Genomic DNA, 18,532 nt, shown 5'->3' with positions numbered 1-18,532 from the left:
TGGCAGTGATTTTGGCACAGGTGGCAAGATTAGTGTGGCCTTTAATTCTATCAAAACTGTTTCCTCTGAGGATATTAAATTCAGCTCATAAAAGATCTTTAGCCAGGCATGGTGGCATGTGTCTGTAATCCCAGCCTTTGGGGGCTGAGGCAGGAGGATCTCTATGAGTTTGAGGCCTGCCTGGGCTACCAAGTGAGTTTAAGGGTCAGGGTTAGGGTTAGGGTTAGAGGAGTGAGGTGAGCAGCGGTCTCCAGGTAAAGGGCATCTTGAAGGTCAGCTGGCTTGTGACTCCCCCACAGGTCTTGGGATCCCGGCTGCATTCCTGGTCATTCCATGAAGAAAAGCCATGCTGTTAACACTGACTCCACCAGCTGCCAAGCCTGTTGGGAAGATGTGGAGTTCAAGGAAGTTCGGTAGGTGAAAGGACCCTTGAGAGTTAAAAGGACAGAGGAACTCTAGAGACACAGTGGATTATCACTGTCATTAACCACATCACAGAGGGGGAAGTGGCTCCTGGTGCCTGGCCCCAAAGAACACTAGAATACCTGCAGGCCAGCTGCTAGGCCAGGACAGTGGAAAAAGGAAGTTTGGTTTGGGTGAATTTCTTGAGAATTATGCAATCAGAAAAAATCTAGAAAGATGCTGTTTCATTTTAGCATACATGCTGGTGATTTTTAGTGTTCTTTTTGTTTAACTCATATTTGTGGGGACAGACACAATAATCTCTTTAGTGCATTGACCCTGGAAAGAACACCACATTATCCTTAATGTCTAGTTTCTCACCCCTTCCAGATAACTTGCAGAATTGGCTCCTAGCCTTCAACTCAATGTCCCAGTCTATGTTCACTGGGAAACTTCTAGAACTTCAAGATCATAGAACATAGAACATAGAACATAGCTCTGGAAATGATTTTTTGAGATAGAATCTGTGGAGTTCAGGCTGGCCTTGGACTTTGTAACCCAGGCAGACCTCAAATAGGTGGTGACCCTCCTGCCTCAGCCTTGGGATCACAAGCATTCTTCACCATGACTGGAAATGGTTGGTATCATCACAGTGTGCCTGCACACTCCAGGTGCAGGGCTGGGAAGATTGTATGCTTTGTCTACTAAATCCCTGTAAAAACCTACTCAGGCAATTTGCAGATGAGAACCCTGAGGCTCAGAGAGTGTCAGTTTAATAGGAGAAGACGTTTCCTTCAAAAGATCCATTAGAACATTTCAGTATACATTGGGAAATCCGGTCTTGCAAAAAAAAGTCTTAACAGTGTTCTTAAATTATTGAGTTCATTTTGCTATGTGACACTTGCAAGTTCTTTACTGTTCATGCATTCAGCAATGATTTATTTAGCACCTGCCATGTGCCACGACTTGTTCTAAGCACTGGGGATACAGAACGGGGCGGGACTGCTGGATAAACAAGGAAACAAATACATAAACCAACTGTGACAAAGCGAGAAGGCTGGAGAAGGAAATAAACAGGGCAGTGTGACATTGGATAAGGGCCCAGGGTCGCTGCTTTGAGAGCTTGGCTAGAGAAAGCCTCTCTGTGTAGGTGACATTTAGCTAAGATCTGAAAGCTGGAAGCACTGTGTTTTTAGTTGAGGTGCACACAAGAGGAGCCTTCCACCCAGGGAAAAGACCCCAGGCTGGACTGGTGGGGGCAGCTTAGAGGGTAAGGAGACCAAGCAGTAGTGTGCAGAGGGAAGGGAAGAGCAGAGACATTTCAGGAAAGCCGAGAGAATTGTCTCTCAGATTTGGAAGGCAGAGCCACAGATAGCTTTGGAGAGATGGATTTCATAGAAAAGTCATCCGATTATGTGAAGGGGACACAAGCTAGACTAGCAGGCTGGTGGCAGTGTGGACACCCTCCCAAGAAGTCCACAGTAGCTGGACATGGTGGTGCACATCTATAATCCCAGCACTCAGGAGGCTGAGTTGCGAGTTCAAGACCAGCCTGGGCTACAAAGATAGCCCAAGGCCAGCCTGAACTGCATAGTGGGACTCTGTCTCAAAAAGACAAAAAGAAAAAAAAAGTTCTGCAGTAAAGGAAGTAGAGATACAGGGCAGAAGCTGGAAGGTGATTGGTGACAAGGGAGGGTACATCAGCCAATTACCCTACCCGAGTCTCATGCTCTCCCATTCACATCCCTCTTTGGGCCCTGGGACAGTGATCCTCCTGCTGCGACCCTTCAAATGGGGTCCACCAAGGGAGGTCTAGGCAGGACCCCACCACATTCCCCAGCGCTGCCCAGGAGCAGCCTGGAAGGTGGAGAGGCCATTCCTCCCTTCCTGGGCTTCAGTGCCGTGCCCCCAGCAGGCTCTGTGTCACCAGAACCACGCAAGCAGGGCAGCAGCAGGGGTCTCCACTCCTACCCGCCTCTTGGGCTCTGAAGTTCATATCTTCTCTCTAATTTTGGCCTCTTCCTTGACGTGCATTGGAATCTGCATGATTTCTGATTCTAGCCAGGATGCATCCCAGCTGGCCGAGTTCTCCTTTCCTTTCCTCCCTCCCTTTCTTCTTCCTTCCTCACAAAGGGAGATGCTAGAACAGATCTGTGTGCCCATGACATCGCAGGGCAGAGACAGGAAGTGAGGCAGAGAAAAGCAGCATCTCGTTCGGCCGGAAGCTCTGGGTCTCCTGGAGAGGATGGGGTCCAGAGCCCGAGCCGAGGCGGTGGCCTCTGACTTGCACAGGCTGCCTGCTCTGTGGGCCAGGGAAGCTGGACACATGGGCAGAGAGGGGCAGGCCCTGGCGGGCTTGGTCTGTTGACTCTCATTTCTCCTTGAGGAGGACCTGACCTGTGCAGTGTGGCATGGCTTGTGGAGAGAGAAGGTATAGACATGGCCATCCTGGAGAACAGGAAAAAGCTTTCTAGGAAAGGCCAGGAGGCTGCCAGGCAGGAGGAGTTGCCAATTTGAGGTTTGTGGTTATGACTCTAAAGGGCAGCCCTTCGGCAGGGCTTGTGTGTTTTTCTTCAGCATCTTTCAGCTGCTCCTGGGCAGGCCTGGAGAATGGGGTGGGTTGGGGTTGGCAAGGGTTGAGATTTAGCTGGATTCTTAGGGCAGAAAGGGGGTGGGCTTACTGGATATCAGCCAGGGAGTGGCATCCAAGATATTTTTTTCCCTTGTGTTGTGGTGCACACCCAGAGTCACAGCCACTCAGGAGGCTGAGGCAGGAGAATCCTTTGAGTCAGGAGTGTCAGATTCATCTGGGTGTGGATCTTTGCAGTGCAGGGAGGGATAAATTGATATACGTTAGTGACAGGAAAAACAGTGGTAACAAAAGTGGCTTTTGACAGGCAAAGGTTTTCAAAGAGGAGGAGAAAAAAGGGCTTGGATGGTCACTACGAGCAGCTGAGTACCCACAGGACCTCCTGGACCTTCCAGGAGCAGTTTCTCTCTGCAGCTCCTGGAGCACTTCTGTCCCTAGCCAACTTGCATGAAGAAGCCCGTGACAACCTGGAGGTGGGGGGTCCTTCAGTTTCAGGGTGAAGAAGGTTTCTGGAGGAGCAGCCGTGAGTCACACAGGGGTCAGTGCCCCTCAAAGAAATCCTGGTTTCTTCTCCAGCAACACATCTTCAGTCGTTGGTGCATTCAGACTTGCTTTAGGAACCGGTTTACTGTCCTTCTCCTGACCCTATCAACCACCTTGGACAGCGGATTCATCAGTCTCACTGTTACAGATGAGGAGATGGGTCCGCAGGGCGGGAAAGCGTAGCCATGGTGATGCAGGGTCTGTGGAGTCCGGGGAGATGCACCATCCAGCTAGGGAGACAGGTAGATGCAAAACAGAAGATCGGTTCTGTGAGCAAAATTCACTCAGTTACTTGGGATGAAAGATTATAGTTACTTGGCAGAAAGATTATAAATTTGAGACTAGACTGAGAAATTTAATGAGAGCCTATCTCAAACAATCAAAACAGACAGACAGCCTATGGATATAGTTTAGCTTACCTAGAATGCATGAAGACCCACATTCAATCCCCAGAACAAAACATAGAGAAGGAGAAGGAAGAGGAGGAGGACAAGAACAAGGAGAAGGAGGAGAAGGAGGAAGAGGAGGAGGAGGAGAAGGAAGAGGAGAAGGAAGAGAAGGAGGAGGAGAAGAGAAAGAAGGAGGAGGAGAAGGAGGAAGAGGAGAAGGAAGAGAAGGAGGAGGAGAAAGAGGAGGAGGAAGAAGAGGAGAAGGAAGAGGAGGAGAAGAGGAAGAAGGAGGAAGAGGAGAAGGAAGAGAAGGAGGAGGAGAAAGAGGAGGAGGAAGAAGAGGAGAACAAAGAGGAGGAGAAGGAAGAGGAGAAGGTGGAGAAGAAGGAGGAAAGGGAGGAGGAGGAGAAGGAGGAGGATGAGGAGAAAGAGGAGGAGAAGGAGAAAAGAAACCAGGCATGGTGGACTATGCTTGTAATCCCAGAACTCTGGGAGGCTGAAGTAGGAGGATCACAAATTGGAGCCCACCCTGGACAGTTTGGTAACACAGAAAGACCCTGTCTCAAAACAAAAACTAAACAGGGCCTGGGATGTAGGTCAGTGAGTGGGCCCTTGATTCAATATCCAGCCCAACCTGGGTGGTTTAGCAATTCAGTGAGATCCTGTCTCAGAGAAAAGGGGTGCTGGGCAGGTAGCTCCTTGCGAGGGGTCTGGTCCAATCCCCAGCATCACCACCAAAGCAGGTGGGGAAAGGTGAGGTTATAGGCCAGTGAGAGCTTTGAAGGGAGTAGAAATGCAGTAGGGAGGCAGGGGGAAGGGCCAGGCTGAGCAGAGGCAGCAGGACTGGGAAGTGGACCGTGTGGCCCGGGCTGGCTGAGGGAGGGCCGCGAGGCTGATGGTTAGGCTGGGCTCCTAACCTTGTCCCAGACACATCCCCTGGTGCTTTAGCACAGTCGTGATATCTGTGTAGCATTTCTCAGTAGTGTTTTCATCAGACTTCTTCCTCCTCTCCCCTTTGGTTTTTTGAGACAGGTTTCTGTTCTGTAGTTCAGGCGGTGGCCTCCAACTCCAGGGGATCCTCCTGCCTCAGCCTTCTGAATGCTGGGCTTACCAGCATGTGCCACCATGCCCAGCTTCTAATCGGGCTCTTAAACTGTGCAGTTGGCTTAGAACAGCCTTAGGTAACAGACAAGTTTGGAAAGGTTGACAGGGCTCAGAATGAGGCCCTTGTGGGCCTCCATCAGAAATTTGCAGCAGAGGGAGCCCCAAGGGGTCTCCCAGCTGGGGAGCAGCACAGGAAGGGCCCCCAGAAAGTGACCTTCCTCACCATGATGCTGATAGGACAGCTTGTTTGTAATAATGAAGTGATTCACAGTTGATTCTTCGTGGATTCTGCACCCCAGCTCAACCAACCTTAGATCACAAATATTTTTTAAAAATTATGCCTGCACAGAACATGTGCACAGTTGTGTGTGTGTGGTGCCAGAGATGGAATCCAGATTCTAGCACATCCCCAGCCCGAAACTTTCTCTTTGCCACCTATTCCTTATACAATAGTACAGCAACTATTTACATAGAATTTATATTATATTAAGTATCACATGGAGCCCAGAGATGATTTGAAATAAGACAAGTTGGGTGCGGTGGCACATGCCTGTGATTCCAGCATGTGTGAGGCAGGGTTTTCGCTATGCCGTCCAAACTGACTCCAAACTCCTGGGTTCAAGCAGTCCTTCTGCCTCAGCCTCCTGAGTAGCTGGGACAGCAGGCAAATGCTACCATGCCTGGATGTGCTGCACTGTTTTCTGTGAAGGACTTGAGCATCTGAGGATTTTGGTGTCCAGCAGGAGGCCTGAAACTGGCCTCTGAAGCCGAGGGAACAGCTCTGCCAGCCACTAATCCAAATCTCCAGCCCAAATAGGGCAATTTAGCAACTTAATGAAATCCCCAGTATGGCCTGCGAAGAGCTCCTACTGGGGGCTCAGTGAGCACTTGCTGAATGAATGAATGAATGAATGAATGAGAGAATGGGTGTGTGCACATATTATATAATAACGGTAGAGAGCACATTTGGGGCTGTGGCTATAGTGGGTTGTAAGGCTCTAGACTATGTGTGAGGCTCTATTGAGGTTTAACTCCCAATAGTGGGGGAAAGAAAGGGACAATGCCCTTGGAAGTGAAAACCTCGGAGCCAGGCTCTTCCCCAGGTGGTGGGGACAGGGTGGGGCCAGGGCAGGGTGGAGGGGTCCCCAGAGGCTGTGACCGCGTCTGCTGTCGGGAGGGCTCTTTCTGCAGGGTCTGCTCCCGTTTCTGGAGGAGAGGAGGCTACACCACCAGTGGGGCCCAGGTCCTCCTTCCCCACCGTCAGTGTCCAGCCCAACTGCAGGTGCTGGTGGCTCTGCCTCCTCCACCTACCCCGCTCCTACACTCCCACCTCTTCCGGCTGGTGCAGGGTCTGCCCGGTCTCCTTACCTCCTGCTCTCCAGGGAGTGGCCCAAGGGGTCATCAAGATGGATCTGCACTTCTAAAACTGCTATGAATTTGGCTTGCATGGAAAGTCTTTTTTTTTTTTTTTTGTGCCGGGGTATGTGTCGGGAATCAAACTCAGGACCTTATGCTTGCCAGGCAGGGGTTGCACCCCTGAGCTAAGTCCTTGGCCCGCGTGGGAATTTTGCTACAACGCAATGTGACTCAGTTGGTCTGGGGGAGACGGCATTGCATTTCTAACAGTCCCCCAGGCCTCCCTGTGCTGCTGTTTCTCCTCCTTCTCTGTCATCTACTTCTCCATCTCCTCCTCTTCCTCCTCCTCCTTTCCTTCTCTTTGTTCTTCTCTATCATCTTTTCCTCCCTTCCTTCTTCTTTTTTAACAGTTTGCTTTCTTTCCTTCCTTCCCCCCTGTATTTTTTGGAGAAAGGGTCTGGCTGTGCAGTTCAGCCTTGAACTTCCTGTGTAGCCCAGGCTAGCCTAGAACTCCGGGCGATCCTTCTGTCCCAGCCTCCAAATGCTGGGATTATAGTGTACACTACCACATCCAGCTGTGCCACTGCTCCTGAACCCCACTAGGGGAAAACCAAAACTCAGAGAAGCCCAAACTTCGTTCCTTCTATTTATCTGGTCCCAAGCCCTGCTCTTCTTTAACATCATGATTGTAGTCACACTGGCTTTCTCTGTTCCCAGGGTGCCAAGTTGTTCCTAGTTTCAGGACCTTTGCACACAATGTCCCCACATCCTGGCATCCTGGTGGGGGTCCTTTGCCGGTGCTCTGCACGGCTTGCTTCTTTCTTTCATCTCAGTTTGGTGCTCAACCAGTCACAGAAGACTTCCCTGACCACTGTGTAGAGTGGAGTATTTCATTCCTTGGGGACTATCAGGTATTTCCCCGCTTCTTGACTGAACCTAGCACCCCTGAGTGCTCAGCTTCCTACCTCCCCCCTTGTCTGTGTTTCTCAAGGGTGAAGACTTAGTTCTGCTCCCTCCTAGCCCACCTAGGGTCTGGCGCAGGGTAGGCACCCTTTTCTTTCTTTCTTTCTTTCTTTTTTTTTTTTTTTTTTTTGTCATTTTGAGCAAGGTCTCACTGTGCAGTTCAGGCTGGCCTTGAGCTCGATTTGTAGCTCAGGCTGGTCTTGAACTCCCAACAAGCCTCTTGCCTCAGCTTCCCAAGTACGGGAATTACAGGTGTGTGCCACCATGCCCAGTTTAGGTACCCTTTCCATGCCTGTGAGGCCTGTGCATGAACACACTCCCATGGTTGCCTCAGTGTTTAGGTGCATCAGGGAGAAAATTTGAGGGTGGTGCCCAAGATGAGGGGTGGGGAGGGAGAAGCAAATGCTGTACTGTGGGTGGCACAGAAAGTCAGGTCTGGAGATGATGGTGAACCTGAGAGTCGCCAGGTAGTAGATTCATCTCAGGAGAAGAGACTCATTCTGGAAGGTGGGGGAGGAATACATGTCAGTTAAATGAGTAACAAGGCATTGGGAACGGTGTAAGAACAGTATTAATCAGTAAATATGTCGAACCCTTATTGTATGGTCACTGCTTTACCTAAGTATCTGTTCATCCTCGCAGCATGTTATCTGTGTTTTGCAAGTGAGAAGCTGTAACTCTTGAGATTGAGAAACTTGCTCAAGGTCATAATGACCTGCCCAAGGTCATAGAGCACTTCAGAGACCGTTGGCAACTCCATGCCCTAAAACACATAGTCAGAGTTGTAAATGTCATACTTCCTGAGCCCATCCCGGGTTTCTGCTGTGACATACCACCTGATACACTGTGTGTTTGGCTTGCTCAACTGTCCCCGTGGGTAAAGATGTTGGTTTGGTTACTGCTGTTTTCTAGAGCCCCGTACAGGCCTGCCACAAAAGTAAACAGTAAATGCAAGGCTGGGGTTGGTTGCACGTGCCTCTGGTACAGGCTCTCAGGAGACTGAGGCAGGCGGTTCACCATGAGTTCAAGACCAGCCTGGGCTATGGTGAATTCAAGTCCTGCTTGAACCACATAGGAAGATCCTGTCTCAAAAAACCAAAATAAAAAAGTAAAACAAAACCAAACACCAAATAAATACTGAATTTTAAAAGGACGAGTGAAAGATTTAAAATTCCTGTTATTTTATTTTATTTACCTTTAAGAAGTAGTTCTGTAAACAAAAGCCTTACATCCAGTCCAGAAGGTGGAGATCCACCTGGAATGGACTAGGATGTGCTCTTCCCCATTAGAAGGAAGCTGTGAGCCAGGCCTGGTGGTGCACCCCTGTAATCCCAGTACTTGGGAGGCTGAGGCAGGAGGATCACTGCAAGTTTGAGGCCAGCTTGGGTTACACAGTGAGTTCAAAACCAGCCTGAACCAAACAGGAAACCCATCTCAATATTTCCCCCCTCCCCTCGCCATACACACACACCAAGGAGGCTGTGTCCACACAAGGTGGAGTGGCTACACAGAGGTGGGCAGAGAAGACCAAGGGAGCTGACATTCATCCCACCTGTAGTCCTGATGCTACCACGTGGCACAGCATGGATGCCACAGGCTGACAGCAGCCTTTCTCAGGATGTGGCTTCCTGTACTAACTGGCCCGAGAGGCAATTACAAGCCACTGTAAATACATGAATAGGCACTGACCAGGAAATCTCTTGTAAATCCAGTTAGAACGGCTCAGTGGCTAAAGCCTGGCAGTTCTCACTGCCAAACAACAGATGTTCCAAATCTGCCAGGCGGAGCTGTGCTTGGTCCCTTGAGTTAGTTCTCTGGCCCCCTGGACTTCTGCTGTGCCATGGTTTCCGAAGTGTTATCTAAAATGCATTAGCAGCATTAGCACCACCTGAGAATTTAGGCCCACTATAAAATAGGAGCTGGGCATGGTGTCACATGCCTGTAATCTCAGCACTCAGGAGGCTGAGGCAGGAGGATTGCTGTAAATGTGAGGCCAGCGTGGACTACACAGTGAGTTCAAGTTCAGGCTGAACTACATAGTGAGACCCTGTCTCGAAAACCAAAAATAAAACAAACAAAAAAGGAATTGGAAATAAAAATTATAGGGACAGAGCCTCTCATTCTAGGGATTAACAAGCTCTCCAGGTAATGCCCACACATATTTGAGTGTGAGAACATCAGTTTAAGTTTCTCTTTCAATGTAGTTACTAAGCTGCTGCAAGAGGTGGCGCAGGGTTAAGGTAACAGGGTTGAGGGATTCATAAATGTGGTCTAGGGGGTCATGTTGTAAGTTGAGTAAGGTGTAGGCAGTGATGTGGTTTTTTGGGGGGGGTACTGGGGATCAAATCCAGGACCTTCACACTGAGCTACACCCCCAGTCTTTTATTGCTTGAGTGATTGAAACAGGGTCTCACAAACATGCTAATTGCCCAGGCTGGGGTGGAATTTGTGATCCTCCTGTACTGGGATTACAGGCACGTGCCACCACCCCTGGCTAGACTAGTGATTCTTAAGGGGAAGGGGAGGGACCCTCCAGTACTTAAAAAACAAAACAAGGGGCTGGGGATTTAGCTCAGCGGCATAAGCGCCTGCCTTGCAAGCAGGCAGTCGTGAGTTCGATCCCTGGTACTGATAAAAATGAAAAAGACCAAACAAAACAAAACAACCTCCAGCACAACGAGTTAGTCTGGAAAAGCATTTTTTAAAGTTATCATCACTATGCAGTCCAGGCTATCCTTGAACTCACGATGTAGCCCAAGCTTCAAATGAAGGATCCTGCTGGCTAAGCCTCTCAAGTGCTGGTATTACAAGTATGTTCGCCTGGCTTTCATTTTGAAATGTCAAATGACATTAAAGGAAGATGTAGCACAGTTTGGGTCTCAACTCCTGTCCCCTCCTCATCCTTAAACCACAACCCCGTTACTGCCCATGGAACCCATTCACACCCAGCCCTGCAGAGTGTGGAGGTCTCAGCTGGCCTGGGAGATAAAAGCACAGCATAACCCAAAAAAGCTCAGGAAACGGTGTGCAGCTTTGTGGAGGCCCAGCTACGTGCCACGCTCTGTCTTGTATTTGGCTCTGTGCAGAAGGTGCAGGGACAAATCTGCCAGCCGTTTCTACAGTCAAGCAGATGACAAGGGACGATTCAGAGGGGAACCATTTTTTCTGCTTGGTAGAGATGCCAAAACTATAGCGCTATGGAAGCTTTGACCAGAGCTTTGGTTTTTCAGTTTTGCCAGATAGTAGACCACCTGAAGCGAGCTGATGGCAAGTTGGAGTGAGGTTTGGGTGTGGGGTTAGAAAGCACAAATAGCAGTTCCTAGCAGTATTGCTGCCATATTAACTGACTGCTCTGTCCAGGCCTTATTTAGGAGAGCTGAGGTTGACAGTAACACTTGCTAACATTTACCCAGGGACTAGGGTGCCAGTAGGCAACCTATATGCTGTACATACGTTGACTACTCTTTATAGAAACCCTATGACATAGGTCCTACTGCCACCCCACTTGACTGATGGAGAAATTCAGACACTCTGAGGTCACACACTGTACCAGGCAGCAGGGGAACCAGACTGTGAACCTGGGCAGTCTTGCTCTACGGGGATCAATGTGCTGTCCTGCTGGCCTCCTGAGTGGGGAAGATATGCTTATTTTGGTGGGCATATAAGACACAGAAGAAAGTCCCCTAGTCGTTTTCACTCTTGAACATTTCCTTGAATGCAGACAATCTAGACTGGTGTGCCACGCGAGGGTTTGTGTGTGTGGCGGGGGATGGTTTGGTGCATGCTAGGCAAGCACCCTGCCACTAAGCTGTCTCCCTAGCCCGGAAAAAATTCTTTAAGCCCCTTCCCACTAGATGGCGGCTCCTAAATCCACACAAAAATTCATCAGCCTCCATTGTGCCGGGCTTCAGGGCTCTGGGAGTTAACTGTCTTCCTCTGTGTAGGGGGCCAGGGCCGCTGCTCCGCCCTATCCGGGGGTCGCGGGAAGCCCGAGGCCGTGTTGGGGGCGGGGAGACAAGGCTCCCCAGTCTCCCAGCGGCGTGGGGAGGAGCCGGCGCGGAGCACCCCCACCAGGCCTGCAGGCGGGTCCTTCCGCCCCGCTCACTCGCCTCGGCTGGGAGCGGAGATTCCCGTTACCGCGCGGGGCGCCGGCCAGCGGCAGGTGCGCGGCGGGACTACAAGTCCCAGCATGCCCGGCGGCTCTGACCCGGCCCCCGCCGCCGCTTAAAGACTCCGGCAGCCGCAGCCGTCGGGTCGCCGCGGCTTTCGCTTTGCCGCCGAGGCTGGGCTGGGGGAGGAGTGGGCTCTGCGGCCGGCTCTGCCGGTGTCCTGCTAGGGCAGCGCCGAGAGGCGCTCTGCGTGCAGCCTTCCCGGCCCAGGGCTCCCCTGCCGAGGCGCCCGCGCCCCCGGGCTCCCCGCCTCGGGCCCCCACGGCTCCGATGCCGAGGCATGGATAAAACGGTGCTGCGTGCGGCTGCGATGGGGGAGAAGAAGGAGGGCGGCGGCGGGGGCGCCGCGGCGGCCGCTGACGGGAGCCCCGGGGCCGCGGCCAGCCGGGCGCTGCAGCAGTGCGGGCAGCTTCAGAAGCTCATCGACATCTCCATCGGCAGCTTGCGCGGGCTGCGCACCAAGTGCGCAGTGTCCAACGACCTCACTCAGCAGGAGATCCGGACCCTGGAGGTAATTCGGGGCCGTGGCACCCGAGGAGCTACCGCAGTTCACTCCTTCCCGAGTTGCATCCTGCTGCCGGGTCGCCTCCTAGGACGCTTCCTTTCTTTCCTCCACTCGCTGATGCGGCAGCGTGGGGACCCCGAGCCGGCGCTCACCTTGGGCAGGGTTTGGGGGTAAGGAGTGGGAATCAGGATGGAGGAAGGAAGAGCCTGTATGCGGGGGTTCCCTCCGCGCCCCATCTTCGCCCACACCCCATGTCCAGGTTCCGCAGGACTCATCGTCCCACTGAGTCACGCGCTGGACTTTTCCCCGCGTGGTTGAGCCCAACACCGCGGGCCAGAGTGACGGGAGAGAGTCCCCGAAGTGTGAGCGCAGGCCCGCTGCCCTCTGCCTTTCCCTCACGCCCAGCTCTCGGGCTTGTGCCTTCCTTTCCTTTGCTCTGAGTCTTGTGTGCCTCTTTTCAAAAAGTGTTTGCTGAAATTGCATTTTTCCTGCTCAGGCGTTTGGTGCATTCCTTTAGCGATGCCACAGCCGTCACTGCTTAAAGTCTGATCACCCACTAACTACCCCTACTCCCCACAAACGTTGGGTTTTGGCTTAAGGAGGATTATGCTGGGCAAGGAAACGTTTGGTGAGATGAACTACTTAAGGGTTTCTAGTGGAGGTGGCCTGGAGTAAAGAAGAAACAAGATATGTGGGCTCTCCTCTCTCAAATTATAGCGGGGTAGTGCAGCATTAAAAAGTCTTAGGCAGAAGGGTTGGATTCTCAGAATGGGAAGCGCCCTGTCCCTTACACAATAGAGGGGAAACTAGTGCGTTCCCAACTTGCTTTTGACTGGAAGGTCTGTGAAATTACAGGGACCAATTTGGAGCTGCCTTCCTTCCATCTTACTGGCCACATCAGGGCTCTTGTAGGTCTGGGGATGTTTTGTTTTATTAGATCCTCTATTTCTCCCTCTCCCCTTGTTATTGCTAATTGCTTCTGCCAGCTGTCATAGGGCCAGCCAGTGATTGCCATAATTATGACAAGACTAGTCCTTCCTCCACACACACCACACGCCTGAGTCCTTGTTTGATCCATAATGCTTAGGGTGACTCTCCCATAGCTTTATTACTTTTTTAAAGCTGCAAAGCTAGTGACGTTAGAAGAATCCAATCAGTATTGGCATTATATATGTAAAATGTATTATATGTATACATTTCTACAGTTGCTATAGCAGGACCTAGGTCTGTCTGTCTTTCTTTCTTTCTTTCTTTTTTTCTTTCTTTCTTTCTTCCTTTCTTTCTTTCTTTCTTTCTTTGTTAAGGCTTTTCTTAAAAAACAAACCAACAAAGCCCTCCTAATGAGCCCTTTTGAATAGGTACTGCTGTTTTCCAAGTGAAATACTTTCCTGAACAGCCCAACAAAGTTCAGTTTTTAAGCCTGTGTGACTTGGGTTCCAGGAAGAAGGTCATTGTCCAGCATTGTGTGTCTGGATGGACTGTACTGCTGTTGGGCTGAAAATTCTCTGGCTTGGCCTCTATCAGTTTTATTAGATCTTCTATTCAGAAAGCTCCCAGGGTGTATGTAGCAGAATCCTTTACTGTTGATTCTCTGCAGAGGGCTTTGTCCTCCGGGTATCCTGACCTCCAGAGTTGCACGGTTTGACAAGGGTGTGGCACCCTGACATCCCACAGCTGGAGGTAACTCAGTGACCTCCCTGTGGAGGGTGTGTTTCAGCAGTCATCTTGGGCAGCTGGGAAAGTCATCCAGGGCCCTAGTGCTGTTGCAGTGTGTATGGGACCAACACGCAGCCCCCGTTCTTTCTACTGGTGTGGAGTCAGGGTCACCCTGCTCCTTGAAAAGGCAGGACCTGGGTTGCTTACTATTTGGGCTGGGAATTTAGACCCTTGGACCTAGTTTCCTGGGGACGCCACCAGCTAGTTGGGTGAGTCACTTCATCCTGGGCCTCTGGCTTTTCTCTCATCTGCAAAGTGGGGAGGTTGGAGTGCAGAGGGCTCTTATAGCTCTATATTCTGCAGTTTACTGAAGGGTTGAAGTAAACATTTGTGATCTCTTTTATCATGTCTGTATTTTAGGATCTTTCTTTCTTTCTTTTTTTTTTCTTTGAGATGTGATCTTGCTATGAAGTTCAGATTGGCCTTGAACTCACTATGTAATATTGCCCAGACTGGCCTCGAACTCCTGGCGATCCTCCTATCTCAATCTTCCAAGTGCTGGGTGCAGGCATGTGTTGCCACGCCTCGTTTAGAACAGTTCTGAAATCCAGATTTACTGGACTGATAAGGCAGGAGGCAAATTTATTACTATAAGAATCTTTTTTTTTCCTTTCCCCAGTACTGTAGATTGAAACCAAGGCTTTCACACTGAGTTATATTCCCAGTCTTTTCTTTTCTTTTGTTCTTTCTTTCTTTCTTTTTTTTTGGTACTGGGGATTGAACTCAAGACCCTGTGCTTGCCAAGCAGGCACTTACACTGCTGAGCTAAACCCCCAGCCCTGTTTCTGCTTTTTGAGACAGGATCTCACTATGTAGTTCAGATTGGCTCTGGATTTGCTGTGTAACCTAGTTTGGCCTGGAACTCCTGCCTTAGCCTCTTAAGTGCTAGAATCAGAGGGGTGCACGACCACATCTGGCCCCAGCTCTTTATTTGTTTGAAACAGAATCTTACTAGGTTGGCCAGGCAGAACCTGGACTTGAGATCCTTCTACCTCAGTCTTAACCATAGGAACAGTGTGTTGAACAGGAAGCCTATAGCTTTGAAATTAGTCCTGGTTGTGCATGTGACCTGGGGCAAGTCCCATGACATCTGTCAAGCTCCTGGTCTGTAGAATGAGGGGGACCTCTTACTCCTATGACCATTTCAGTCAGTTCCTTGGGTGTGTACTGTGACTACTGAGATTCTGCCTATGAACTGTCCCTGGGGCAGGCCCAGAGCCCTTCACTCCCCAGGGCATGTTTCGGAGGAGGGATTTCTACAGCTGGCTCTGAGTTCCTAGAGGTGGATGACACAGGCCCGGAAGCATCCCAGCGAGCTGGTTGGGTGTGGTTCCCCCTACCAGCAGTGAAGTGGTCAGGCAGGCAGGACAGTGGCAGGGCCTATCTGCTTTCTTTGCTCCTCTGTAGGCTCTTTCTGAATCCTTGGCAGGGTCCCCAGACATGGAGCTTGCAACACTGGATTCCTGGCGTTTGAAGAGGGGTCTGGCTATGGAGCCTGACGCCATGCAGAACCTTAGTACCTCAGCCCAGTCTGGCCCTCATTAAATGAGCACTTGGTGGGAGTAGCAGCATGTGAGATGTCCTTGGAAGGCTCTGACCAGGCCCAGACTGCTGTCGCCCAAGAGCCCAGATTGTGATGGTGAGCAGGAGTCACGCTGCCTGGCAGCCTGTGCTCACTATCCTCTGTGAAGCCCTCCAGCTTGGATTGAAAGGAGCAGAAGGAGCCAAGTTTTAATGTTGTTTCCTGTGTACCCAGTGGTGTGCTGGTCCCTTCTCGATCTCATAGGATTTCCTGGAAATGCACCAGCCTTCATCAGAACATACACATTTTCCCTCTCTAGATGAAAAGGGGGAGGGAGACACAGCCAGAAGCCAGAGGTGAATCTGTAGAATAAGGTGTGGGGCTTCTTCATCCTTGCAGAACCTGTGCCCTGTCCCTCTTGGAACCTCCTGGGTGTCTGAGAACTCAATGGGGCAAGTATAGAGGTTCTCATTCCCTAGCTGTGTATGCCAAGGGACACCTGGCCTGCTGCACGGCCGGGCCACCCCAACCCTTTCCATGCTTTTGTCCTCTGTGTGTGCCCTCTGTGCCAGTGCTGGGAAGACAGGAGTGTGCAGAAGCTGATGCTCATGTTGCCTCATGGAGATTGGCTTTTTGGATACGTTGTGACTTTTCTTTGCCAGTCTGCTAACCCATCTCAAAAGCAGGCTCTGCTCCAGCCCATCTCACAGCCTGTGCTTGTGCAAGCTGACCTAGAGAGGGCTTCCCCGAAGGGCTGTGCTCATGAGGCTTTGCTGGAAGGGACACTGGGGAACTCTAGTAAGTAGTTATAGTCTCTAGGCTTTGGCTGCCTCCCTGAGCAGTTCCCCTGGAGCCAGGAGGGGCCCAGAGCGCCCTATATTTCCTTGGTCCTTGGAAGGTCGTAGAGGCCTAACCCTGTTCCTCACTGGGACTGCAGAGGTCAGGATCCTGCTGTGGGGAGACCTGAGCTCTCTGTGTTGTCCCTCCACACTCCAGCATCTGGCTCACAGCACTGTTGAATGTGGGGAGAGTTGCCCACATCCTTAGCTCAGGTAGACAGCAGTACAACCAGTTCCATGGGAGAACTTTGAGGGTGCTCAGGAGTGGGATTCTCTGCATTTTGAATCCCGTTGAACTTTTGGCCAGCCAGGCCTCCTGATGCCATGGAAAATATTCCCAGAGTTTTGGCAACATCTCCCAAATCACATGTCCCTGGCAGAACTGAGACTGAAACCTGGTTTTCTTTTCTGACCCAGCTGCCCTCATGGTGGGGCAGTGGTGGTGTGTGCTGTTACTATTGAAGGCTGTAAAAGTTCGCTGTCACTGGTGCGTGGTGTTCCTCTGCCTCGGTTTTAGCCCTGTGCCTGAGCAACTTCAGTTGTTCCTGAACAGACAGAGTTGCAGCGCCGTCCCTTTTGGTGTCCACTTGGACCTTAGGCAGACCTACTGTTCAAGTGTCCCCCTTCCTCCTTTCCTTCCACGGCACTAGGGATTTAACTCAAGACCCTCATTCTGAACTACATCCCCCACTCCTTTTTTTTAAAAATTTTGACACAGGGTCTTGCTAAGTCAGTAGGTTTCCCAGGCTGGGCTCAAACTTGTGAATCTCCTGACCCAGCCTCCCAGACTGCAAGGATTATAGACACGTGTAACACAGCTGGCTTTAAGTGTTCCTTGGAGGAAGACTGGACAGGGACCTGCAGTTTCCAGAAGCTATGAGCTAGGGGAGGACTGGGGGTGCAGGAGGAGGCCCTAGATGGTTTAGGTGTTGGGAGGCTGGTGGTCAGTGCCTGAGGATGGGACAGGAATGCCTCTTTACTCTAGCACTGTTTCCTCTCCTCTCTGTGGCCTGGGTCGCTCCAGAATCTGGAAGGCAGCGTTTTACAGCAGATCTCTGCCGGTCCTGCTCACTGGCTGTGGTCTGGAAAGGAACCATGCAAATGGATTGGCCTACGGTGACAGTGTCTGCAGTGCAGGGATGAGGTAGCAAAGCTCATGGTCGAGTCTCTCTCTAAGCTGTGCTTTTTAAAAAAGGATGTCCTTTTGGATGTTTTCTGCCAGTCTGCCAACTCTTCTCAAAGGCAGGCCGTGCTTCAGCCGGTCTCCCAGCCTGTGCTTGTGCTTTCTGCATTCGGATCACAGGGAAAGCTACAAGGTGCGCTTGGGTTGTGGGGTTGACCTTAGCCAAGACAAGGCCTATCTGGAATGAGGAATATTCTAGATCACCTGCTTTGGGTTGAGCGCTTTGCCAGGCTCTTGGCATGTGCTGCCCCATTGGACCTGTACAACTTTCATTTGAAGAGAAACCGTGGCTGAGGGGTGAAGAGCCTGAGTTAGGTAGTTGGTCCTGGGTTGACTGGTCTTGAGAACTCAGGCTCTGAACTCTGCAGTGGCTGTAGAAACCACACTGCTATGTTGGTAGAAATTCTAGCCAAGGTCATGGCTGTGGAGACTAAGGACATGGCTGGTAACCAAAGGATTGATCCAGGAGGCTGTGTGGCTTGGCTTCTCTGCACCGGGCAGCCTGTCAGCTTGAACGTGGGGTCGCTTCCCTCTGGTTCACCAGCACGTCCTCAAAGACAGGGCTGTCAGCAGCGGTGATGCAACTGGGCCTGATCTCGGCTCATTCTGAGAAACGAGAAGCTGCCTACAGATCAACTTACTCGTAATTTTTTTAATGGCTGCTTCTGATTCTTTCTGATCAATTCTTCTGATAAGCAGTATATTCTCTAACTTTGTATTTTAATTAAAATATTAAAAAATATAATTATATATATTCACTCTCAAAAGAAAATAAAAGGAGAACAACAAAAATCACCCGTAATACCACCTCTTAAAGTTAACTCCTGTGCAAATTTACTGAGTAGTCCTAGAATCTTTTAACCTCTGTGTTTACATACAGATGTGCATGCATTTGGGAAACACTCCCTGGATGTCACTACAAACATCTCCTGTCTGCATCAGCACATGCACATTGCACTGTGTGAGCAGATTCTAAATTCTTTTCACTGGACCAAAATATTGGCTATTCATGGTGGGTTTTTTTTTCTTTCTTTTTTTTTTCCTCTGATATGCTGCAATGAGTAATTTCCTGGAAGTGGAATTTGCTGGTGTATAAACACATTTAATGTCCATCTGTTCAGAATCTTTAGTGCATAATGTAAACCGGTCCTACCATCTAAGGGGGGATGTCAGGAGTATGACATGGCAGCCTATGTGCATTTATCTCTTAGCTTTTGCATCTTAGCTATGTTGAATTGCAGGGATTTGAAC

General features: G+C 50.5%; 1 protein-coding gene across 3 annotated transcripts in view; it reads left to right on the top strand.

Moving 5' to 3' along the window:
- Positions 1 to 11,577: 11,577 nt before the first annotated feature.
- Ksr1 (kinase suppressor of ras 1) overlaps positions 11,578 to 18,532 on the top strand; it is a 143,010-nt gene continuing 136,055 nt past the window's right edge. For 2 of the 3 annotated variants that reach the window (XM_005003587.4, XM_005003586.4), the window contains exon 1: positions 11,579 to 12,027. In XM_005003587.4, the coding sequence (XP_005003644.1) occupies positions 11,797 to 12,027 (231 nt within the window). In that variant the 5' untranslated portion in view covers positions 11,579 to 11,796. Of the gene's footprint in view, positions 12,028 to 18,532 lie in introns of all 3 variants that reach the window. The other variant, XM_013152174.3, reaches the window with a different exon arrangement.

Source organism: Cavia porcellus, unplaced genomic scaffold, assembly GCF_034190915.1.
Source record: "Cavia porcellus strain 051 isolate PalLab524CR breed Dunkin Hartley unplaced genomic scaffold, mCavPor4.1 scaffold_6, whole genome shotgun sequence".
Lineage (NCBI taxonomy): Eukaryota > Metazoa > Chordata > Mammalia > Rodentia > Caviidae > Cavia > Cavia porcellus.
Note: the sequence above shows the minus strand (reverse complement) of the source record. Positions and strands in the feature narration are given on the sequence as shown.